Genomic DNA, 25,886 nt, shown 5'->3' on the forward strand with positions numbered 1-25,886 from the left:
GCTGTCTCTTTAAAAAATATTTTCCTATTATCCAACAGTTTCCCAAGTGAATGAATTGTCCTCATGAATTATATGGGACTGAACTTGCAGTTTATATTCCTGTTTATCTGTGAATCAAGCTCTTTCTTATTCCATGGCAGATTAATTCAGTGTGGCCCACATTTGAGAGATAAAACCCACGGGTCTGATTTTGTCCTAATATTTGAAGAAGGGATAGCAGCTATGAGATACGCCTTGTTTAATTCTGAGTTTGTACAAGCGCTGCTCGCTGTGGTTCATCAGTCAGGAGAAGAGATTTCTGAGCCTTCTTCAGCTGTTATTACATGTAGCTGAGAAGGGCAGGGGTAGAAAAATGAGGAAAGTACAATGGTAACTTTTTGTGAAGAAGAACTGTGAATTTCATGGTTTTAACTTTAAGCAATTATATGGAAATACTTTCTTTCTTTTTTGGTTTTGTAAGATGTGAAGTTACCAGAGCTCTCTTGGTCCTGTAATTCAACTGCAGAAGAAGTGCTATGAAACTACGGAGACCAGAGTCAGGACAAAGCTTCATGTGTTTCCAGGTCAGGGTGTTGTTATGGTCTGGGCTGGTGGTGGTAGCTGTGGAGGTGTGCACTGGTTGGCTGGCAGTAATTGGTGGCATCTCTAGTTTGGCATCAAACTATGGGAACAGTTGATACAGTCAAGGGTAGGACCACCATCCAGAGGGCTAGAGGCAGGCTGGAAGAAATACTGTGAATGTGGACGTAGACTAGTCAGGTAGAGGGCAGCCTGAATATAAGTCATCAGCATGTTCTGACTGCTGATGCCATCCTGGGCTGTATTAACAGGGACCTAGCCAGCAGACAAATAGAAGTGGTCCTTCCTTGCTTGCCACTCATTAGATTGCCTTTAGCCTATTGTGTCCAATTTCGGGTGCCCCAACATCACAGACTCTGATGAAAGGGAGGGAGGAAAGTGAAGGCCACCGAGTGAGTGGTCAGGGCAGGAGCCAGCACCCTGGGACAAGAGGTTGAGGAGTGATGACATTGTTCAGGCTCGGGCAGGAAAGATTTGGGGGGGTCCTGGGAGCAACACCTCAGTGCCTCCAGGATGGGGTAGAGTCATTACTGCACTGAGTGGCTGGAGGGTGAGAGACAAGGGGTATGGGCTGAAATGAGAGGTTATAGGGGTGACAAAAAAACAACCTGAGGGCAGCCAAGTACTGGAGCAGGTTATCCAGAGGGACTGGACCATCTGGGAGGCTTTAGAGAGTCAGTGGGGAGAAGAGATGACCCTGCTCTAAGCACAGAAATGGACTAAATATGATGCCTTAGATATTACCTGAGGCCCCTTCTGACTGAAATTATTTCAGGTTGCTTCATTCCATGCTAACAGGGTCAGGTGTCAGGCCCTTCCTTTTTGAGGGTAGAGTTGTTCTTTGGTAACCAGAAGCACTGTGTCTGAAAAAAAAAAGTGCCTGTGCTGTGATGGAGCTGCTGGAAAAGCAGATTGATGTACTGGGAGAAAGAGTTTGCTGTTTCAAAGAAAGTTCTGTACTTTCTGATTTGGGTTCTCAGGGTTTCCGAAGGCTGTTTTTGCAGTTGAGCATTTTGACAGTTTTCTTTTCAAGTTTACATTCAGTCTTTAATGGTTGCTGTAATTTTACTTTTAAACAGCGCAGTTCTTCAAAGGCAGCAGTGAAAGAGCATCAGCTGAGGTCTGTCTGGTGATCATGAGGGGTTCTCAGTGGCTCATTTCTTCAGCTGTCATTTGTCAGAACACACTCATGTAATCTTAATGAACAATGTGCAAAGCCATTAAAAACTCAATTACGGCTTTCTTTTTTACTGCAGACGTGAGAAAATGCAATCATAAAGTGCTGATGTGTAAACACAATAGCCACCATCTGCTACAGAGCAGCATTTCAGCTCAAAAAGAGGGTATATGTTGCAGATGCATCAATAATAGGAAGCTTATCAAGGCATCATTATGCACCAAGCAGGGGAAAAATTGAAATTTATGGCCAGCTAGAGAGCTCTTCATGGTTTAATTCCCCAATTTTCGGTGGTATGTTTAATAACTATAAGAGAGTGCCTTTTTATGTTCACTGTCATTTGAATGGATTTTTAAAAATGAATTTATTTACCATCTTTCTTTTCTCCATGCTTTTGACTGATCTGAACGCAGCACATTTGGTTTTAGTTATTCAGGAAGGTGGCAAAGCCAGCAAGATATTAACTGATGTAACCTGTTGGTTCAAGAGCACTAAATTTAATTGACCTCATATTCAGCTCCTTTAATGAGCATTTACTTCTGTGTCCAATAGAAACAGAACAACCCAACAACTTTCACACAGCAGAGATCATTTCTTCTCTTCAAACTTTCCCATTTCAGTGTCTATTTGATGACATTTGAACTTTCCAGATGGAGGTAAACAAAAACAGCACTCAGTGTTTTTTTCTGCTCTCATTACTGTTCAAAGTCAGTCCAAATCAGAGTTTCTTCAAGGAATCTTTTGTTTTATACACATTCATGCCTGGAGAAATTTAAATAGGTTTTCAGTCATTCATTGATCAATAATTTCTGTTTGTGACACGTTAATGCATTCCCTAGTTCTTTATATGAGTGAGAAATATGACAAATGGCTTGTTGGTGCCAGACCCGCTTGTACCTCTTTTATTTGCACATACAGGCCTATAAATTCAAAAGAAGTCCCATCAGCTTCAATTCTGCGCTCATGTTAAAGAAGTCTGTCAGGCTCTGAATCGCAATGTGTCAGTTTTTATTACAGCTAATAAGGCAAAACACGCTTGTCCTTAAAAGGCTGTTCTGAACTCTGTTTGTTTACTTATTGCTGATCTCAGAGCTACTGGTAAGCAATGCGTCCTGCCCAGAAAAGCTTTAGTGGCATGGACAGGTAGTCAGTGCATCCCAGCTGCTGGTCCAGGAGCACACAGAGCAACCTTTGGAAGGTCCTTGAGGGTAGGGGATGGGTTATGCATTCAGGTTCACAGTGCAAGAAGGGAAATGAGAATCACATACAGCTAGGTTTGTTTGGAGGGTAATTTGTGGTAGAGGGTATAAATTATTCACAGCAGTGAGATTTTGTGAGATAGCAACGTTCTTGTACCCACTGTCAGTCATGGCATGGGTGAAGTTTAATAATATCCCCTCCTAAGGACAGGCTTGGGGTGTTGAGCACCAACTTGACCTGGCAGGAAAAGACCTTCCTGAGGCAGCTGCTATTTGAGGTCTCTGTGGAAGTAAGAGCAGGTAGAGACACCAGATGGCACAGTTAAAGATGGGAGCAGCACCAGTAGTGGAATTTTTTTTTTATCTTTTTCACAATCATGTAAAACAGTCTCTCCCCTCAGGACTTTACTGGAGACAGTTATGATCTTAGAGCCTTTTCTCTTGTATTTCTAGGCATGCTATGGGGTGTGGGTTTTTGTTTCTAAGGCATCCAGAAATGAGAACCAAGGCTGTGAATAACATGCAAATGGCAATGATTTTTTTTTTTTTTTTTTTTTTTTTTTTTGGTAAGGCTATTCTTCCCATAACGAAGGCTGATTATTTTATTAAGTGTTTTTTTGCTTGATGGATATTTCACTCACTCACGTTGTGTCAGTCTCTATGTACAGGCTCTATACTCCAGAGTTATTGTACAAAAGGCCATTGTCGTTCTGCAAATAGGGTATGATTCATTTTTGGTGGGTGTCAAAAACTAAAATTGTAATTATTGCTTTGAACTTTTACTAAAAGCTGATGTTTTTCTCCCAGAGGAATGCTCCTTATTTTCATACGTGAATCTGTAAAAGTGAAATCCTCCTTAAGTCTTTCTATCATTGAAACGCCTGCCTGATGTAGTACAGTTCAGGACCCTGTTGTGCTGGGCACTGTATAGCTTCAGAGTAGATCTTTAGGGCAGGGATCCATCTACTATCCAAATAGATAAGGATTTCCAAATAGGGAAAGGATGAGGAAGACACCCAGAAGTGAAATGATGTGTGCTAAAATCTGATCAAAGATGGAACAGAAATGAATGACCTCTTCTTTACTGAATGTTTGCTTTGGCTGTAGCATCACCCCTGTATCTTACCTGTTGGAAACTGTGCTTCCTGGTCATAAATTATCCCAGGTGATACAGTCTGAGCCCAAATCTCAGATTGCCACTATTTTAGTTTATTTGGGTGGATCAGAAGATTACTGCAGCACTCAGTGAGAAACTAACTGACGAAGGGGGTTTTGAGTTTGACTGAGAGCAGGAGTGAATCAACAGAGAATGTTTATCAGTCTCACCTTACAGACTTTGATTATTAGAGAAAAAATTGAAGGCTTGGATTCAGCTTTTCTGTTTCTTGAGCTCTTTACTGTGAATTTGGAATCTCTGGATTGGGGGCCATTGGGATTTTTAACCTATCCAAATGAAAGATCGGATCGCTAGAGAGCACCTTACTGTAGCTTTTTTGCTAGTACCGCCTCATCCCCAGCTGTGCCTGCACTGTGCTCGAGTTTTCCAAGGTCTCAGGAGCGTGTGTGATTTCTTGTGAAAGATGCACTTTCTTCTGCATCCGTGCTTTGCAGTCCTTTACAAAATGTATACACATATCACATAAACAGAAACAAACCAACAAACCACCAAAAGCAGTTTTGTGTGAGGAAGTGGCTGGTATCTGGTGGCTTAAAAGAAAATAAAATAGAATATGTATGGCTGTCCACTGGACAAAACTGATCAGAATGTTTATCTGGCTCATCTGAGTGTCTGTCAAACTGCTGTGGCACGGAATTGGGGAAGTCAATAGGTTAGAAGTGAGGCAAGGCTTTTCAAACACAGTGTGCTGTGAACTGCAAGAGGCCAGTAGAGAAATACATTTGTAGCATGACTTGGCAGCTGCAGCAGGACTCTGAATGTCAAGAAGGCTGCATTTGATTAAAAATTATTATGCCTAGCTGCTGACACATAGATTTTTTTTTCCCCCGGATCTTGGTATTTTCTTCAGCTTTTTCTGTGAGTGTCTGCACACACATAAAGCAGATCCCTTAAACAGAATTGAATCAAATAACTCTCATAATGTTTTTTCTTATTGCTAACATTTGTCACCTTGATGCATCTGTAAAGAGATGAGTTGAGACACAATGTGCTGTAAAATAACTGCTTGATGAATCAAAACATGAGTTCAACATCCAGTGCCATGCTTAATATGATGCAAGCTTCAGGGTTAACAAACTCATAAATTGCCTTAGTATAGATTTCTCTCCTAAAATTCAGCCGGTCCTTCCCTCCTAGAAGTGTAATTGTCCTTGTTGCTGTATTGCTAGTTGAGATGTTGCTCTTGTGCTAACAAGCCTAATTCATCTAGGCTCTGTACACTGGGTTTTCTTAACACCTTGCTGCTTTCCAAAGCTTGTACCACCAAGATACAGTGTTCCCGGGTACAGATTGGCACTAAGGTGGTAGAGACCATGCAGGCAAATGCCAGCTGAGAATGTGATCTTTTATAGCATTCTTTTGTGTTGAATGTGCCTTTGGGAAAGTAGGTATTTGGGGCTGTACGCTGTAGGAGAGCCCTGTGGCTTCTTGGAAGGTAAATATGACTTTGTTTAGGGTGACTCTTTTATTGCAGTGTTATAAAACAATAAAAGCAAAGTTGTATTTATAATTTCTAAGTTATCTAATTAAGGCGGTTATAGCTGGCCATGAATCTATTTGTATTTATACCCTGTAATTTAGATCTCCTTTCTTTTCTGTTACCTAACAACTAGCATAAAATAGCTAGTTTGAGTTCTTAGGAGGAACTGTTTTGTTTGCTGGCTTCTAAAGGAATCATTGACTTTTCTAGGGAATCTGCTTTAACTGAAAGAGCTCAGCAGATGTTTAGTATTCATTCTTTTTTCCCTTGTCTGTGTACAGGCTCCTTCATGATGGTGAACAGCTCTGGACGGGCATCCGGGCAGAAAGCTCACTTACTTTTGCCCACGTTGAAGGAAAATGACACACATTGCATCGATTTCCATTATTACTCTTCCAGCAGAGATCGTTCGAGTCCTGGCTCTCTGAATGTCTACGTGAAAGTGAACGGAGGACCACAGGGCAATCCCATATGGAATGTCTCAGGGGTTGTAACAGAAGGATGGGTGAAGGCAGAGCTTGCCATCAGTACTTTCTGGCCGCATTTTTATCAGGTATGAGTTCACAGTATTTCTCTGTCTGTTTCCATTGAGTGTCTGGCTGGGTGTGAGCTATGAGCTGTTGTTAGCAATAAGTCTTCTGAAAATTAAATACAGCTTTTTTTCCCCGCATTTTTTTTTTTTTTTTTTGCATCAGATAGAGTTTTCATATGACAGTTTTATAGCAAGAGATGATAGAGACATCTTGACTTAATTCTTCTCACCCTTTTTCTTTACATATGTTCTCAGGTCACAGAGGAAAAGCTGGGCAGGTGAAGTAAATTATTGGAAAGTTAGAACCCACTTATGTATCATGAAATATGCATGTAAACGGACTTGGATTGGCACTTCCCATGCACACAATGGACTCATATACTCCTTGTTAAGCAGTGAAGACATGAGAACTCTTATCTTCTGATTTTTATCGTTTTACATTCAAGGGAAAAAAAACAGTGCCTGGGAGGTAATTGCACCCTACACCTTGCAGGAAAAGGAGAAATACATATTATAGTGTAAGAAAAAAGAGCATGAGTGAGATAGGAATTACAGTAAAAGAAACTATGAAAAGGCATTGAATGCTCTACGGATAGAAAACAGTAGGAAGAAAAGCTTTTTTTTTTTTTTTTTAAATAACTGGGTAGTAGGTCTGTAAAATCTGAGCTAAAGTAGAACACTTTAATGTTCTGCCTCCAAAAAGGAGCCAAGGATTTCAGCAGAATAGATAAGAGCACACTGTACAGGGTGAAGGGGAATATGGGATAAAGAGATGCAAATGCACTGGAAGTGGTGTTTTAAGGGCTGTGCACAACTTGTCACTCGCTCTGAAATCATATTAAAGTGATCGATACTACTTTCATATTAACATCAACCAGAATCTGCTTCGTAGTAGGTGCTGTACAGAGAGAACAGAAATGATCTTTCACCCAGGTAATCAGTGCTTGAAAAACCTGGAAAAGACAGTCTGATCTCAAACTACGAGATCCAACTGTTAGATATACCAATACCAGACTTCCTGAACCTCATTACATCTTTTGCAAGTTTTTTTAGAGGTCAGGTTTGCTTTTCCCGAGGAAGAAAATCCTTTAAATCAAAGAAGAATTTTGCACCGCTGTGCAAAAACGAAGAGCCTAAAGGCAGCAGTGACTGCCTGGGAGTGGTTCCTGCCCAGAAAATGCAAATGTTCTCTCTCTTTTTCTCTCCCTCTCCTGAGCCTCACCTTTATGATGGATAAAGTTCTAATTTCCCTCTGCTAAAGTATGGCTCTTAAAATGTTGTCAGGGATCTGATAGTCTGCTCTGTCCTTGGTCCCTAATTTTGTCCATTGGTTTCTGCAATCTAGTGACTCTCTATGTTTAAGGAAAAAAAGAAAAAAAGAAAGAAAACTTTAAGCTCTCAAAAGTGGGGGGGAAATGCAATCATGGAATTTTATCAAAATTACTGTTGGTTACATCGTAACACTTGTGGCTGAAGGAGTCCAGAGGTGGCATGGTGATAAAAGCTTCTGTGTACCGATGCCTGGGGAACGTCTCATTGACACTCACAATCCAGATTATGCTGTGAGAGTGTTATTTGTCAACTTTAAATCAAAACTGCACGCCCGGAGAACAGTTTGTGCAGAAGAGGCCTGAATGGATATTCTGTATTTCAAAAGTACAAGGTAACACAGGGGGGAAAAAAGTATTTCTCCTAAATAATGAAATCTACGTCAAGAAAAATGTTTATTTTCTTAATACCCAACAATTACACCATCAGTAATTGCTGTGTGCATTGAGAAATCTGAAGCCAACTGCCCAGGATGCAAGGTATTGACAAGTGCCCAGAGCTTTGGAGGTGTGAGTAGCAGCAAACCAGTGCTAGGCCTATTGCCAGAGGGTCGTGGTTTGGGTCTGGCAATTCTGCACAAGGGTTGTATGAGTCACCTACATCCAGAAGCACTCTGCTGAGGTATTAATGTGATGGTGGTAGAGGTTTATCAGCTCTGCCCATGAGTTAGTTGTGCCTGGATTCCCAGTCTGCGAGCGTTTGTAGTGTAGTGAGAAAAATCTATAATAGCTCTAGGAGAAAGGTAAGACGTGTGCTCTTGAATTACTGCATGCCACGAGGATTAACTTAGTCCCAGAATGCACTGAGCACAGCACTACAGTCTGCCAGGAAGGGGTGTTTTGATGTACTGATCCTGTGTACTGTATTGATCCATGCCTGAAGAAGTCTGTCGTACCACGACAGATGAGCCACGCTACATCACTAACACAGACATTGCTGGTAGATAGCAGCAGTGAAATGTGGGTTTGTTTATGGGTAAGGAAACATGAAATGAATCTTGGTATTTGCAGTTCTCAGGAGCATTTAAGAATGTTGAAGAGCCAAACTTTGCATTTGCGAATTATATTAATTTCTGAGAACTTCCAAAAATGTTAAGTATTAAACACTTGTTCTTCAGCCCAGGTGCTTCTGCTCTGCCCACTCTGACAGGGCTGAAGTGGTGCAAAACTGTATAAAAGGGTGAGAACAGTGTGGAAATCTGAACTGAGAAATAAAGAGATCTGAGAGTAGAGTTAAAAAGGTAATAAAATAGCTGTCTAAACAAAGCAGTGTGAATTGAGACCCTCTGCTCTTGTCAGTGATTTTGGCAGCAATGTGAAGATTAAATCCATGGTCTTTTTAGAAGCTGACACAGCTGCTACCGACTCAAGGTTTAGGTTATTTTGTGCTCTATTAAAGACACTGAACTGTGTCACTAATTAACAGAGGTCAGTCCGCTATGTGTTTGTTTTTACCTCAAAGAAGCGGGGAATTATTCTTTCCAAGTTCTTGGCTTTCAGGAAATTGAGGTAGTAATTCAGCAAAGCTTGTAACTTCTCAGCTATAAGATAAGCAAAGTAAAGTTTGGTGGCTATGAAGGCGCAGTTTAATCCTAGTCTGAAGGGAGTCACAGTAATTGCTGTGTGACCTTAGCAGTAAGTGCCGTGTTTATCATGAATGAATTTTCATTTATCAAATAAATTGTCATTTCCATACTGAGGACATGCATTCTATTCCTTGTTTATACAGTCCTTAGAAAGTATTCTTGAACACAGGAAACATTTATTGATGGTTTGATCATCTTCCAGATATTTGCTACCTCCTCTTATCCTTCGGACAACCTATTTTTTGCCCACCTTCATCTGCTGCAGAACTCTGTTTATATTGCTAGCACCTGAGCTTTTCTTACTTTGTTTTTTCCCCTTTATTTCTTTATTCTACCTGTTTTTATCATGGCATTTTTCTAAAGGGCTTATTTCAGGAGTGCTCCCACTTGGAATGCTTTGAACTGAGGGAGTAGATCTTAAGATATCATGGGAATATAAGTAGAAACTAAATTATGGAAGCCCAAATGCAAAGCAAAATGATTAATGGCAACCTGATTATGAAGTACATGCTGCTCCACTTTTGTAGCTTGAGCTGTGGTGGTCGGCATTCAAAAAGCTGAATCTTTTGTTGAGTTACATCTTCCAATGGAGGAGATGAAGAAAAGGCTCAATAGTGACAGGCTAGGAATGCCAAATTTTATTTAAAGTGGGAATAGCAGTGTTGAAGACTGGCTTTTAGTAGTTAACAAACTTAATGGTGTTCCGGTAATGATTTTGATAGTCACGAATTATCCTGCAAAAACAGTGGCTGCTGCAGTAGTAGTAACTGTGCCAGCTGAACACATTAATTAGCTTTGTCCTTGTAAACTTTACAGCATTTAATACTGTTTTTTTTCCTGAATTTTATTTTGCTTATTTGGCAATAGTTAATAAGTTTGAATTTTACCAGTCTCCCAGAGTCCCCTTGCCCTGCCCCAAACTCTTTGCACACAGTATTTGTATTGTACTTATAGAACACTTCAAATCAGATGTAATTGCACACGTGTGTAATTGGTTTCTTTGCTCTTCCAAATGGAAGCAGTACATAGTTCTCACTAATCCTAATTAATATTGCTCTTTTTGTTATCTGTGTCAAATTGATTTTCTGTCTTTGACATGTGTCTTCATGCTGTATTGCATAGGTACCCCTTTGTTATTAATGATAAAATGCTTTGAATGTATCAGACATTGGAATAGGAGTGGAATGTGGTGACTGGCCAAATGACTAGTGCAGTTCTTTCTAAGAAAACCTTTTCTTTGTATTTCAGGTGATATTTGAATCTGTCTCTTTGAAAGGACATCCAGGGTACATAGCTGTGGATGAAGTCAGAGTTCTTGCCCATCCATGCAGTGAGTATTCTTTGTTCTTCTAACCGTCTCAATGCGTTAAATACCAGGCTTTGCAGTCTATAATACTGGGCTTGGCAGTCTTAAGTTGTGACTTATCCAATAGTGCCAACTGTAAAATCTCTTCTGTTTTGGTATCCCCCAAAACAACTAAAGACAGCCAGCCTTGTGCAATTAAATAACTTGACAATTTGTGCAAAAGGCAAAGGTGCTCTGATTCGGTCACTTGTGCCAGGATGTTTGTGGAAGTTTCTCATTGTAGAAGAGTCACAAGAACATAAAACTCTGTTTTGTTGTTTCGGAATTGTTCTGCTGTAGGAAAAGATCTAAATGTTTCTGATAATGTTCTGCGTGGTTAACTTAAGGAAATAAGACAAATTGGTTCGATATATAAAGTAGTAAAATAAGAAAAGACATATCCTAAAGGTATCTCTCAAAAGAAAGGTTTTTGATTCTGCATGAGTTATTTAATAAATAAATCTCATTTAGACTTACACAGCAACGAAAACTAATGCAGGTTCATTACACTGTTCAGAAATATTTGTTCTGTTTCTCCTACCTTAGCTGTACTATGCCCAGCTTACATTTTTCCAGCATAGAGAGACATTAAGCCTCTACATTTGTGTGCGCACTTCTTTGGTTTCTCTGTGCATCTACCGAGAGGCTCAAGGACTTTTGTATCCCTACACTGTGTATGGAGCATACAGATTTTTAACAGCTTTCATGTTCATTGATGAGTTTAGACATATCTCTTTAAAATATAGTATTTTTAAAAAGTAATCCATAATAAATTAATGTCTTTTAGTGCTTGAATTATTAATTGTTATGTAGCAGATTAAATTGAATTTATGGGTGATACTTTGGCTTATTATATTTAGGTTTGTTTATAACTTTGATGCTGTAGTATTTCCAGGTGGCCTCATATCCTTTGGGAAGGTAGCCCACCACCCCCATCAGGTTGGAGCTTTAACAGCCCCTTTCACTGGTTCTTAGTTTCAGTAAATGAGCAGCAGCTCTTCCAAACAAAATTTTGTGGGTGAGGTTCACCCATTTTATTTCAAAGAATAGCAACCATTCGCAATGTGAGGTACATGGCTCTGCTCAAGTTTAACAGGACATTTCTGATAACTGCAGTATGGTTAATTGCAGTTTAACTGAATTATATTTGTATTTACCATGTGCTTGTTCCTCGGGCCTTTGGGTGTATTTACTTCATTAAGAAATACTTACAATCTGTGTTGACCAGATGTTGCTGATAACTGGCAGCCTCCAAACAAATCCCCCAAATGATGTGTATGCATTCCAAAGCATGTTTGGTGGTGACTGATCCCTTTACTGGGAAAGAGGCCACAGAACCAACTGTGAGGCAAAGACAAGAAGGTTATGGGATTAAAAAATATATAGCAACCCCAAATCCTGCTTGGTGAATTATTAAAACTGATGTTTAAAACTCCATCTCCAAGTACATGCAGGTTCCTCTGGAAAATTAAATGCAATCTTGGTGACCCAAAGCTGGAATTACTCAGACTATATCCAGTGCATTTGAAATCAGTTGGCAACCTGCAGTGTGTGCAGGTCCCTACAAGCTATGAGTTCTCTGCAGTCTTTGCAAATACTTCTGTCTGATTCCCAGTGTTGTCTTTGCTGTTCAGTAGTGACACTGTACAGACTTACTTTGCCCCTCGGGTTCATTTTACAATTGTTAAAACTCAAAGCACAGGAATGAGGAAGCTTCTGATTGAGCCTGAATGGCACTTGAAATTATTGGTGTTATGTTTTAGTTTTGAGGCTGGTGTGGCTATATGTGCCTGATTTGGAGCTCACTCATACCTGAACATAGGCAGAAGTCACTCCTAAATAGCCTGCAAGCAGCACATAGTACTTGCTTTGCTGCCTGTCACCCAGAGGTGGTTTACCAGTTGGCTTTGACACGCTGCTCTGACCCCTAGAAAGCACGATAGTACAGAATCCCTGCACTTTGCTTGAGTTGTCAGCAAATTGGGCATATGGAGAATGTGGCACAGGAATTAGATAAAAACCTCTGACGTAGCATGCGGGCAAGGGTTTTCTGTTCATGTGCCTGTAGTAGACAACCATCTATTTGCCAGGCTTCCTGCACACACATGCCTACATCTTCTGAACCTATTTAATTCCAATAGAAAAATGTAGGTTAGTTTGTGCTCTGAAAATATGTAATTCCTTGGCTACTTATATCCAAAAGGTAAAGATGAAGTTGAAAAATGCTGACCCTTACTGTATTAGAAGGCTGTTGTGTGTCCTACTCTGAGAGTATTTGGTTGGTGCACAAACTTCCTTCTGAAGCCCAGCAAGCACAAAGCTAATCAGATGATCTTTTTCTGCTGTCACAAAATATGTTGGTGATATCAGCATTTGGATGTTGGTGGTTTAGTGTTGAACGAATACTGAATTTATTGTCATCAAAAAGCAGATATTGGCGTTATTAACCAGTGCAGCAATCCAACACTTATCAGTAATATCAATGTTTCATTTAATATCAGTGATTTTATATCAGCGGCATTGTTACTCCACAGTTACAGGATGTATTTGATAGTCAATACAATTGAAAGGAGAAAATTCTTTATACAAATTTGTTTTGGCCAGCCACACTTGACAACCTCAATTTCATTTCATTTTGCCCTTGGTAGAGCCACAGTTTCCTAAAGAGAAAAAATGTTCTCAGTTACTCTTAATAGAAGGCAGTAACAAATTGTTTTGGTGACCATGAAAGATCTGTAAGATCCCCTTGCTCTGCACCAAGTAGCTCAGTACTGAGGGACAGCTTTATTTTGCTAAATCTCTTTGTCAGGAGTAGGATGACTTGCTTTGTTCTGATATCTGTGTTGGTGTAACACAATCGCTGCCTTGCTCTACCCTTCCTATTCTTTGCATTTCTTGTTAGGAAAAGCACCTCATTTCTTACGGCTTCAGAATGTGGAGGTTAATGTGGGACAGAATGCGACATTCCAGTGCATTGCCGGGGGGAAGTGGTCCCAGCATGAGAAACTCTGGCTTCAGGTAAAGTGATGCAATTTTTTCAAGTAAAATAAATAGACAGAGGACAGCAGGGTGGTGGGGCAAATGTTTATCATCAAAATCCTTTGAGAACTGCCTTGAGTTGTTTCCAGATCAGAATTCAAGATGATAAAATGCAGAACTGTGCTTCAGAAGATGGAAAAAGTGGCCAGCAAAATGTTAGTTCTAAACATACATCTTCAGACCTGTAAGCACTCCTTCATAAAAAAGAAAAGGCAGAACAGGTGCAATAATCCCTCCCTTCTGCTTAATTTTTGGTCTTCTTTCCTTTTGCCCTCCAAAAATATTGTTGACAAAGGCTGAGGGAAGTATGTTGAGATGAAAACATTCCTTAAGGTATGTTATAAAAGGACAAAGCCAGTTTGTACTCATTTTGTTTCTTCCTCCCAGTTTCCGTTGGCTTTTGCTCTGCATTGGCTCTATATTGATAGCAGAATGTTCCTCTGGTTGCTCACTAAATGACCAAAGAGTTCCTTCTCTTTGTGTCTATTTTCATTCTACTGGTTGGACTTCAAAAACTGTGTTGTGCTATTCACGTAGTGACAAACTTAAGTGATTTTCAGTTCTGGAGTTAGAAATGGAGCTTTTAGCAAACTGGAAGGGTGGAGTGCTGTTTGCCAGTGAAGGACAAAGTTATTACTTGTGCCCTTTGGAGTACTTGGCTCTGTGGAGTTCCAGCATTGCCATATTCTATACTAGAGTTCTTCTGGAGACTTTGAAGATAGTTGAGTTGAAAATTGTTTGAAATTGGTAATCACAGCCTGAACCTCTGATTAATCAGCTGAGGCAAATGTTAGGTCAGCTGTGGGAGCACAGGTGAGACTAATTTAGCTGTGGTCCCAGAAGGGGTGGAGCTTGACTCCACCTCCTCTAGACCTCATTTAAGGGCTGACCACCACTGAGGCAGCATCTCTTGGAGATTGCTCCCTGGTGGAGGTTGCTTCAGCATTTCCCAGCGAAGGCATCCATATTAGTGAGTTTTTCCTCATAAATAACCTTCTGAATATCTGTTACCATCTTTGTATCATTCCACCTTGCACTAGTCTAAATACTCAGGCAAGAATCAGTTTACTAATGGTGTAAACAAAAATTAATACCGGGAAAAAGATTGTGTTGGTGAGAAATGTGGTTGGCGTTCTGTAAAAATAACAGTCATTCTAACTGTACATTATTAAAGCTGTTATCTTAAAATATACCTTTTAGCCTGAAAATTATTGGCCTATGTTGTACTTTTAGCATTAACAGAAACATATTTTGGCTTATTCTATATCTTTTTTTGAATTATTTCTGTGAAATCTTTCCACGGAAAGATTATATGTGTGTGAAAAAACTTCTGATCTGAAGCACTGTGAACCTTTTTTCCAAAGAGAAGAAGGGATTTGGGAGGAAATCATCATTGGTAGGGGGATCCTGGTTTCCATTCTTTTAAACTGGAGGATTTAATGAAAACAGCCTTGGAAATACTTCCCAAAATTGATTACTGGAAACTGGCACAATGACTCTGTGTTTTCCATTGAGGTTTCTAATAAAATAGACCAACTGAGCAAGTTCAGGTGTTTATGCTGATTTCCAGTTAATTCATCATCTGTCACTTTTCCAGTTGGGAAAATGCTGCATGGCATTGGTGGAGAAAGATTTATTGAGGATTGCTGGACATATAAACATTGCTGTTCATCCAAGCAATGTATTTAAATTGTTCTGGAAACAAAGTTTTATGCCTGAAAATGACAGGTTTATAAAATCTGTTCACTTATAGTATTTTCACAGGAGTACAAAATGCATTCATTTGTAGTATTTTCATGTCCTGGATAAGCTTCTGGATATACCCAGTACAAATAGTCTTAGCTGTCACTCTCCAGGCTTTTCAGTATACATAACACATCAAACGCACAAAAATATGTCAGAATTTAAGTAGATACAAAAAACTTAAATATATAAGAACATTTAAGCCCACTACTTCATAAAACCCAGAAAGCCTGTAAATTTTTCAGGGACGTTACCAGCTGTCTTTTCCTGAATGAATTGTACTCGTACAAAATCTAACCTAGTGAAGGTCTGAGCAGTTTTAAGAGTAACGAAGAGTGAATAATTTGTGTGCCTTTGTGATGTGAGTTGTTTTCATCTGTCTCCACAGCAGTGGAATGGGAGGGACACAGCATTAATGGTTACTCGAGTCGTCAACCACAGGCGTTTCTCTGCTACCGTCAGCGTTGCTGACACTTCGCAGCGCAGCATCAGCAAATACCGGTGTGTCATTCGCTCAGATGGAGGATCTGGAGTTTCAAATTATGCAGAACTAATAGTGAAAGGTAAGTTGTATTAATACAGCAACTTGGTGTTAGTTGAGCGTTTCCTCCTGTGTCAACTGTGTGTAAAATTTGACGTCCTATTGGGCCTTTCTTTCTTTCAATCCTATTAGATTCAAGTAGGAAAAATGGGTAAAAGTGACATGAATTTCAATCATTTTCTTAAAACAAGTATTTGAATCAAAGCTTTATCTGAATACAGCCTTCTTCATGAGCTCTTGAAGTAATGTATGGTAGCTGTGGATAATTTTAATGCAGTCAGCAGAATAGTTTATCTGTCAGTCAGCTTCATCTGGCTTGCTTTACATTTCATCAGACACAAATAATCCTATGGTAGTGTTGCATGTCAGAAGAGTCTGTTCAAGACTGTTGGGTGCAGGTGATCTGGAATGATTCTGTTGATGTCCTGAAGCACACAGTACAGATATCAGTAGCTCTTAATGGAAGCTGGAGGTTTCAGCTCTCTTATTAACTGTGATTCAGGAGGTGATGCTGTGCCTGACACGTGCAAGGTGGTATTTGCTTAAGAACATCCATGATGCACGGAATGAAATGCTATTTACTGCGCTGCTTTATTAATGTTACCCAAGCTGCACCACAAGGATGCTCACTGTGTCTTAGGAGAACAAACCAGAAGGTGACAGTCTCCCCTCCCCTTAGACTGCTTTAGTGTCTATTGAAGGCAATACTGATGTGGGTGGAAGGAATCTTCTCAGAGAATATAGTTTTATTGATCAAAACTTTTGTACGTTATGGAGATAGAGGACTGTTGGAGAAATGAGATCACTTTGTTCTACTGTAGTACTTTTTTAGCAACTTTTTCTGTCACTTAGCACTAGCACCTTCACAATGTTTTAAATATCCAATGTTGTAGATATTCAGGCTACACTGATCATGAAGAGAATGTTCAGATTAGGTGCGAAATGCTTTTAATTCCCACCAAATTATCTACTATCTCACTTGTTAGAGGAGTTAACTTATGATTAAAATGAAATCGAGTTGCCAAAAGCAGCATATTGGTACTGTAAAATTGTTAAGTAGAGGGAAGGCAGTCTTCCAGAGCAACCAATATTAGAGTATGCAGAGTTGGGCATGTGCCTGACACTTTCATGTTTAACAGTATGAGGAGGAGAAAAATAGAAGAGTGAGTTGTAAATGTGAATGGCTGGACATCCAACATGATGGACATTGGTAGACTCACTGCTGAATTACCCAGGCAGACACCTAGGCAGAGAAACTTGAGGAGAGGAATATTGTTATGGGAAGGCACACTCCTCTGCTTTGTGCTGCTGTATTAGTAAGCAGGCAAAGTTAAGTGGTTCATTTGAGGTTAGCTTGATGCAGCACTGTGAAACACTGGGATTGCATGGATGAGTACTTCTAGTCTGGCTAATTTTAGCGTGGGTAATAGCAAATTCGCAACACATATATACAGACTGAAATGAAAGCAAATTGGAATTGTTTAATTCTGAAGAGATGTTTATTGAATTGCAGTAATGTACTTGGGTATACATTAAATTAGTCTGTAATTGAAGTTCTGCTCAATTGATAGTCCTGTCCCTAAACCTACTAAATCCAAGCTAATTCTTTGCCTCACATGCTTTTTCCCAGTTAGCTGAACATAAAATCATGTAGGATTTTTTCAACAAAGGTCAAGGTTGAAAAAACTATCTATATATCTTTCTCATGTGAAGATCTGTTTGCTTCCCTTAGCCGTAAGATATTTTATTACAGCAATGAGAAAGTGATTTACAGTTCTTGATGCTGCATAATTTAGTAGACACAGATTGAGGAATCTTTATTTGAAATACATTTACTACCTCAACACTTGAAATTGGAACCGTAGATACTTCTTTCAGCAAATAAACCAGTGATATTAAACACAAACCAGCCCCTTCGGTTGTCATACGTGACTATGTGGACATTATATTTCCAATACTGAGAATGCTAGAGAACTGCCACTGCAGAGCTGTTCACTGTCTGTGCAAATACCTTCTGTAAGTGGCAGTAAATCTATTCTTCTCTTTGCACTTCAGAATCGTAATCACAAAGCCTGCAAAACCCATCATTTCCATCTGCACACCTTACCATCCTTTGGTGCTCCTCTGGAAAATAGCTCTCCTCTATTTCTTAACTTTCACAGTCTCTCATACAGTAATTTTGTGTAGGGCAGGCTTCGAGTATCCTAGAGCTTCTACATCTTGCTGTACTGATCGCATGCAGATGGAATGCTTCTAGTCCGTAATTTTCTTTTAAGTAAAAGCTGCATGGCAGTTATCCATATTCTGAAATAAATGCATATTTTGCTTGTGTAAAGATTGTTTAAAATACTACAAAACTGTCCAGGATCTGAACACGTGAGATCTGTATTAATGATACAATTCGAGTGTCCTTCCAGAAAGCCTCTTACTTCATGTGGGAGTGTGAATAACATTTTAAACTGTGCGTGTGTTTGTATTGGCAAGTTGTTTGCGATTTATTTTTCTGATCCATTTCAGGTAGTTTGAGTGCCCAAATTAATGAGTGGTAGAAATTTGTAACTTCTTTTTTCTTGAACCTGTTTGTTTTTGCAGTCTTGGCTCACCAGCAGGTCCCTTGAGATCATTTTATTGCTACCTGATGATTTTTATGAGATCTGTTCTATGCTGCCACAACAGGAGTTGCAGTATGCGACAAAACCCCTTTACAGACCTCTCAGGATATGTTCTTTTTCCCTTCAGTTTTGCCTTTGTTGATTTTTATAGTGTTTGATTACTCAACACAGATGTAAGACAGTCTGTTCCTTAGCTGAGTGGCTTTCTGTCATCCATGTGACGTTTGGGACAGCTCATCTGTTTATCAGTCACTTTTTTCTTGAGGTTTTCAGACATGAAGCTGATACTTGCAATGATGCCAGAGGGAGAGGTGGGTTGTTGTTTTTTTCCCCAGTGTTGCTTACTGTTTTTTCTCTAATTCTTTTCTGGTCTGATGCCTGTCAAGACAACAAATAACAATAAATAATTATGCATTAAGACAAAATACCTATGTATGTGGTTAAGTTGCTTCAGTATTAAATATATAGAGATATACCTTGCAAATTCACTATTAAAAATTATGAAGTAGACAACCTCTACCTGCATTTTGACCAGTCTCAGTATGTACCATTGGAGTTGTATCCAGAGTAGTTTCAATTAATTATTAAGCTTCAGGAAGAACTATTAGGAAAAAGAACTTTCCAAAGCCTAAAAAAAATAAGAAATAAAGATATGTCTCGCACATCTGATCCAGGCTGGATCTGGCCATAGAGATGTTGCATCAGGCCCTCCATAGGTCTGCTTGGGTGAAACAAGTGGGAGTGTAGATATGAAAGTATATTATATGGCATTATGCATGTACTGCAGATTAGAGCTTGCATCTGGACTGAAAATACAATTGACTTCAATGTACTTCCTTAGGATGACATTGTTATGGGGGCCTGTAGTGACAGGATGAGCAGAAATTGCCCTCTTCCAGTTTAAAGCTGATTTAGATGTGATATCAGGGAGAAATTCCTTACTGCGAGGCTGGTGAGACACTGGCACAGGTTGCCCATTGAGGCTGTGGATGCCCCTTCCCTGCCGTCATTCAGGGCCAGGCTGGATGGGGCTGAGCAACCTGGGCTTAGAGGGAGGTGTCCCTGCCTACAGCAGGGGGTTGGAAGGAGGTGATCTTAAAGGTCCCTTCCAACCCATTCTTTGATTCTGTGACCATAAACTCCATAGTCTTTCACTTCATATTCATCCACAGTACATGTATAATTTTGTACCTTAGGATACTGGTATGAAAAGTACTCATTAAATGTATCATAATACCCTTGCCATCACAAGATAATATAGCAACTATTGCCATAACAGTACTCAGATCCCTGGGCTGGGGGTACTGATAAGAATAGTAGCAATGTTGCAGTCATCTTCTTTTGCCTGAGAGTAGCTGGAAGATCCTAACCTGGCCCCTCACTTGGAGCCATTTAGGTGAGAAACTCATCTATGGTCGGAAATAAATGCTTTTTAGATTTCACTGTTAAAATATTTTTTTATAGTGTGCAGAAATTCAGATAGGAATTTTCGTGCCTCACGGCTATTAATCGGGCTCATCCAGGTTGTGAAAGTTGCTGAGTAGATTTGAATTCATCTGCCTGAGTAATATGCATTAATCAAGGTCCTGCACGTTATCACTTTATGAACAGGGAAGCATCTCTCGTTGGCACTGTCAGCGGTATCAGGAAAGCTGTGATGGGGAGGGCTTTCCTCAGGCTTCATGCTCTCACACTCTCATGTTCTCTCTTTGCCTTTTTACACAACTGGATTGTCTGCAGAGTTAATGTGTGCAGCACCAGGAGAAGTTAAGTGTAGATTTGATTGGGTGTGTGTTAATGTTGCTCTTTTGGATTACCACAGAGTGTATGTGTGGATGTGAACCATTTGTGAAGGTTATGAAATTAGTGAACATGAGAAACTGACTTTGTGGTTGCGGGGTGCCTGAAGAAGCTGCTGCCATTCCTTTATTCCTCTGTAGTCACAGTGATGTAGGGAATGCAATGCTCCAAACCCTGGTGTTCAAATCTGGCTAATAATTACTCGAACTCTTCACTCTGTTTTAATCATCTAGTTTGGTGTTGTCCAATAGCTATTGCTTTAACTCAGATCTAATCATTGGATGTCTGTGTGCTGAGAAAAGGGGAGATGAGATTTTGAACACTCATTCCCTCTCACTGAGAGCTTTGCTTCCTCTCCTTTCACTCTGCCTTAATAGCTTTTGGAGGAGGGGAGAGCGCTGAGGACAAAGCCGTTGTTTCATAGAAATAGGCAGTTAGAAAGAATGATACGTGTTATTTCAAAAGAAAATATTTCCTTCTCCTTCTGTTTAACCTCCAAAATAGAACTGGAAATGAAGCCTTTCTTGGGAGCTGATTGATAGACATACATGATATTATAGACTGGATCCATTTTTCAGAGCTGCACTGTGCAATGTGGACTTGCAGTCGTGTTGCCATGTTTGTATTCCTTGTTTTCAGTGTTTACGTTAGCCAAGGATGTGTGAATTAGAATGGGTGTTTCCGGGAAGAATACAAAGCTACAGCTGTGATACAAGGACATTTCCTAAGCTAATTGTTGACAGTTCAGGTCTCCAATTTCTTTTCTTTCTGCCATAGCTCTTCAATTTCTAAGCTAAGCAAGCAGAGATTGCTGTATGAACTTTATCTTCATTGTAGGCACTTGGGAAATGAATACAACTTTCCTGTCACAGCACTGACTTGAGTTTCAGGAACTATCAGTATTGTGCATATAGGAAAGAAATTGGAGATTGGGATGGGGGGAAGGCTGGGCGTTGGAGGGGGGGGGTGGAGGTTGGTGGTGTTTGATTTGTTTGTTTTCCTCCTAGAGATGCATTAAGGAGTTATGTTTTAATCCTGACTGAGCATGGTAGACAAGTAGGCATGGGATTGAGTTCCTTAGGATTGTTCTTAATATGCATGTTTCTAAGCGTGATGCTCATGATGTATAAAGTTCTTAACTGAATACAAGATAAAAATGCAATAACAAGTAGAAAAAAAAAAAGAATACAAAACAATCTTTTTGAAGTGAAGGAGCTTGAGTAAATCCTTGTGCTTTCTGAGTGTGGTTACCTGCAGCCTCCCTGATGTATCTCAGGAACCGGTTGTGATGGTGCAGGGAGCAGACGGCTCATGTGAGCTGTGGTTCTGCTGGCTGAAAGCCATGGGGCAAGCAGTCCTCACCAGTCTTAGGCAGAGAGAGCTGTTACAGCTTTGTAGGAGCAAGGAGGCTTCTCCCAGGGTTATCATCTTCTCTCTCTCTAGAAGAGGACTCTAGAAATAGCTAGGAATGATTAACTTAGTAAAAGGCTTGTTTGTTTTTAGTTTTGTTTCTTTAAATCTTTCCTCTCAACTTGACCTGAGTAACTGCAAGATTTGTTGTGGGAAGAAGCCTTCTTGCTGCTTTTAAGTAAGATAATGTTATGAATGTATTGAATGTATGAAATAATTGTGCCCTGTCCTATACCCTCTTACCTGCCTCTACCAAACAGAGGAGAGGAAATCTCCAAAGAGCAAAAGTAATGAAAGGAAAAGCATTGCTGTGTGATAGACTTTGTCATCTCACTAGACTGCCCTGGCATTCCTTGACTTTTCCATCAGCTATTCATGTAGACCTGCATATTTCTATATAACCTTATTCTTCTACCTGCTGTTCTGAGAAGTGTCTCCCCACATCAGACAAATACAAAGGATAAAGTGGGAATCGAAGTAAATAAATGAGCTGTTTAATCATAACAATTTCAATCTTAGTATGTTAAAATTGCCAAAACAATTTACATAAGGTTTTGGTCTTCAGAGAAAAGATGTGGTCCAAAAGTTGGTGGAAATAATATGTTGTTTTTTGGTTAGTGTTCCAGTAAACATCTACCTATTAGCTTCCTATTGTAGAGAAAGCTCCCAACAAACAGTTCAGCTGGTGGAAGGAGGGAAGCTTGCAAGAACAAATGAATGTGTTTCAGTCTGCCTAGGATTACACTCATGCTTGAAAAGTACAGACAAGGTAATTTCGTATATTTCATGCTGCCTTACATCGTGGAGGAAGATAGCAGTAATGCAATTTTCAAGTATCTATTGCTGCTGGGGCGTACAGCGTATTAACTTATGTTGAGGGACTTTCACTGCTGGAGGCTTCTGTTGTTCTGTAGTATTCATATGACAGTCTGTAGTCTTGCTAATACCAATTCTCATTTGTTTATTTTTAAAGGGATGGGAGGGGTAGCAGTTACTTGGCCAGTGTTGTTTATTGTCCCCATTAGCTTTCTTGCTTGGTGGCTAAAATATAGTCAAAATACAAAATTGTCCCTTTGTTAATTGTTCTGCAATCTATGCTGCTGTTTCTAGTAGGGTTTGATCCTGCTGGGTTATGCCTGTAGTTGATATTTGGCAGTCAGAACACACAGCCCTCTCCGTGCCCATTTAAAATCATCAGAAAAGTTGAAGGCAGCTGCAAAGAAATTAATTCAGGAGTGCTGCTATCGGAAGGAAAAAAAGCATCAAATGCTAAGGAGATATCTTAAAAGCCTTTGCTAGCTGGAAACGTTCTTGCAGTTAGGATAGCTTGGCAACTCAGACGATCAGATGTACACCATGCAAAATGTATCTGGAACTTTCCATTGTTCTTTGTTTCTTTCCAAGGTACGGTGTTTTCTAACAGCTGATTGCTTGTGATGCTCATATGATATTACAATTCAAAATGACGCCCCCCCACCCACCTTATGACTCAACTATGAAATTTAGCAGAAGGTTTGAGTCACATGCGTCGTTAACTGTCTCTCTTCCACTCATCTTTCTTCTGCCTCTTTAATTGTAGGGAAGTTATTAATGAACTTTCAAACCTCTTGGCAAATGGAACCTAGAACTATTCTTAATTTGCCCATGCTGTGGTTACAATCCTGTTAAGTGCTTTTAATTCAAGAGAAGGCACTTGAAGTACCATCTGTCATTGTACTGGATATTGGTGAGGAGTCTGGTATGATTAGGAGACCTTTGACACTTGTTAGATATAATTGGTGGATATGAGCTGTTATCTCCGCAGGAAGGATATCCTTTCTACATCAAAATATCTTTTCTGTTGCAGGAGGGGGGAAAAAAAGCCCAAAATTGTAGTGCTATACTTAATATGAAATGTGGGCAAAGATTCATTAGATTTCTCAGTGTGCAATGGTCATTATTAATAAGAGAACCTGTCAGAGTAAACTGGCAAAACAGCACGGATTCCATTTATATGTGAGAAATGGTTGAATTTCAAATGAAGGGAGTAAACTCATTCTATTGGGATGCAGGTGCCTCAGATCATGATGACTGGAGATTGTAGGAAGTTTGTGGTGCTAGACACAGAGAGTGTAAGGAAGCATAGTTACTGAGCTCTTTCAGGAATGCAGTAGTTACTGCAGCTAATAGGCTTGCTGCAAAAGTATTACATTTGCTACTGGTCAACTGAATGAAGTCAGGTGTGCTGAATGGAGGCCCTTCAGCCAGCTTCTGTTAGATATTGAGGGAAACAGGGCTTTTAAAGTTCACACAGTATTTGCCTCTGAATGATGGAGCTGAACTGCTTTGCATTCAAAGCCGGCAGAACTGAACTCCAGGGAGAAGCTGGGTGTTGGTTACGTTAACATTCGCCCTATCCAAATGAAAAGATTAAAGAGCATTTTTCAGCGTTAGGGAAGGAATGCTCACTCTGCAGTCAGCTCCCACTCAGCTTCGAGATTATTGGAGGTAGGAAAATATCCGAAGTTGCAGTTTTGCATTTAGATTTTGCAGTCCCACTTCTTCCCCCCTGCTCCACTGAGGAATTTATCTGAGCCAATGATTTCCCAGCATCCATGGTAGCTGTCAGGTGAGGAAATGCAGATCCCAGATGATCACCAACAAACCCCAAAACCTGTTGTGATGCTTTTCAGCTTTGATCTGATGTGTTAATCTTCTGCCATGATAAATATCACCACTTGTTGCCCTCCTTTACTGGTGCTGGGATGCTTTGCTCACTTCACATCCTTCCTGTTACTTCTGCCCTGCTGTGACTTTGAGAGATGCCTTCAGATGTAGGGGCAGAAACCTGCTGAGCAGCAGTTAAGTAGTGTGATTGCAGCAAGCCCTGCCTCTATTGTAATCCTTAGCCTATGGATTTGAGGGCAGAAAAAAAAACCAAACATCAACATAATATGAAGTTTCTTGGCTTTGTACAGACTAGACCTATCTATCTACAGGTGAGATTTCCCTCCCGAGCATCTCTCACTTCTCTTTCTCGGCAGGAAACTTTCTATCAGTGCACGTTTGTATGTGAGGAGGATGCAAATAGCTGCACAACTTAGGCTCTCTCTCTTTGGATCCTATAAATCAGTCTTTGCGTGTGCTTTACTGTCCTATTTATGAGCCTGCAGCTAATACTGAATCACATGGCAGACTACAACTTACAAACTGCTTGTTCCCTCAGCAGGATACAGACACAAATTAAAATGGAAAAGGGTTGAATTGCTTATTTCTTTAATTCTCTCTTTTGTTTCTGCTGTTTCTAAGTTTCTGACTGGCCCCTGTGAGCAGTGCTGAGAAGATCTTATTCCCTCTTACTTGGCATTATGGTATTATTCAGTCCTTTGTTCCAAACTCAGTATTTCTCAGTATTTTCCATGGTTTTGAGGCTGGAATTCTCAATATAAGCACTTTTGTGTTTCCTCTTGCATTTTCTTTTGCCATCACTCTACTACTTAGTCTTCCACATACCTTTGTCTACTTGTTGAGCCTTGCCAAATCGCTTACTTCTGCTTCCTTGTGTGTGTTATGGATGAACTTCTCTCAAGTCTCAGCAAGGAACCTTAAGCATTGGTAGAGGCAAGCACTTGGGCAATGGAATTACTGCTTACCCCTGGGTAAGGGCTTCCACAGTGATGCTCCCAAGAACTACAGGAAGACACAAAAAGCATCAGCTGAGAACAGCATAAGAGCATGAAAAAGTAATTCTGAAGTTTAAAACTGTACAGTTGGTGATGTGTTCTGGGAGACAATTATTTCAAGTGGTTTGTGTACACTAAATCAGCAGCCTTCCGTATTTACTGCATTTACGGCTGTATGCTGTACGATCTGTTTATAAGTAAAAAAGTAAGGTGTCTATCCTTAGTGAATCCACTGCACATCTCTGTGTCAGTTCTTATGCTTTTATATGCACCTGCTGCTTCTCTTTCCTGTTAGCTGCTCTCAAGAGGAGCAACTCAAATGACAGGCCATAATGTTATCCACTCATTGACTTGTCTGTCCACATCAAAATGTTTTGCTGCAGACAAGGTGATAATTTCCCTTACATCAGTCAAACTTCTGTCAGTAAGATCAGACAAATGTCCCTCTGGTTGCTGCAAGGTATATTTATCCTGTTTCCAGTCTGAACAAAGAAAGGAGCAGTAGGTAATTCTGGTGGAACGGAATAGAGCAAATTACTGATAATTGACAAGTAAGACACTTGAGTTGCTAGGGTTACTCCAGAATAGGAGAGGTTTATGTATAATTACAACAGTTCAGTTCCTTGCGTGGGACTGCACTATTGATTCCCCTTGCTTTAGATATGTTTGTGAGAAA

General features: G+C 40.0%; 1 protein-coding gene across 6 annotated transcripts in view; it reads left to right on the forward strand.

Moving 5' to 3' along the window:
- LOC146754857 (receptor-type tyrosine-protein phosphatase T-like) overlaps positions 1 to 25,886 on the forward strand; it is a 433,855-nt gene that overhangs the window by 97,865 nt on the left and 310,104 nt on the right. For 2 of the 6 annotated variants that reach the window (XM_085526618.1, XM_085526617.1), the window contains exons 1-4: positions 4,134 to 6,165; positions 10,307 to 10,388; positions 13,306 to 13,421; positions 15,574 to 15,748. The exons of 3 other annotated variants lie outside the window; for them this stretch is intronic. In XM_085526618.1, the coding sequence (XP_085382744.1) occupies positions 5,854 to 6,165; positions 10,307 to 10,388; positions 13,306 to 13,421; positions 15,574 to 15,748 (685 nt within the window). In that variant the 5' untranslated portion in view covers positions 4,134 to 5,853. Of the gene's footprint in view, positions 1 to 4,133; positions 6,166 to 10,306; positions 10,389 to 13,305; positions 13,422 to 15,573; positions 15,749 to 25,886 lie in introns of those variants that run through there. One more of the 6 variants, XM_085526616.1, reaches the window with a different exon arrangement.

This window comes from Coturnix japonica, chromosome 37 (genome assembly GCF_054131305.1).
Source record: "Coturnix japonica strain WE chromosome 37, WE-NBRP24, whole genome shotgun sequence".
Taxonomy (NCBI): domain Eukaryota; kingdom Metazoa; phylum Chordata; class Aves; order Galliformes; family Phasianidae; genus Coturnix; species Coturnix japonica.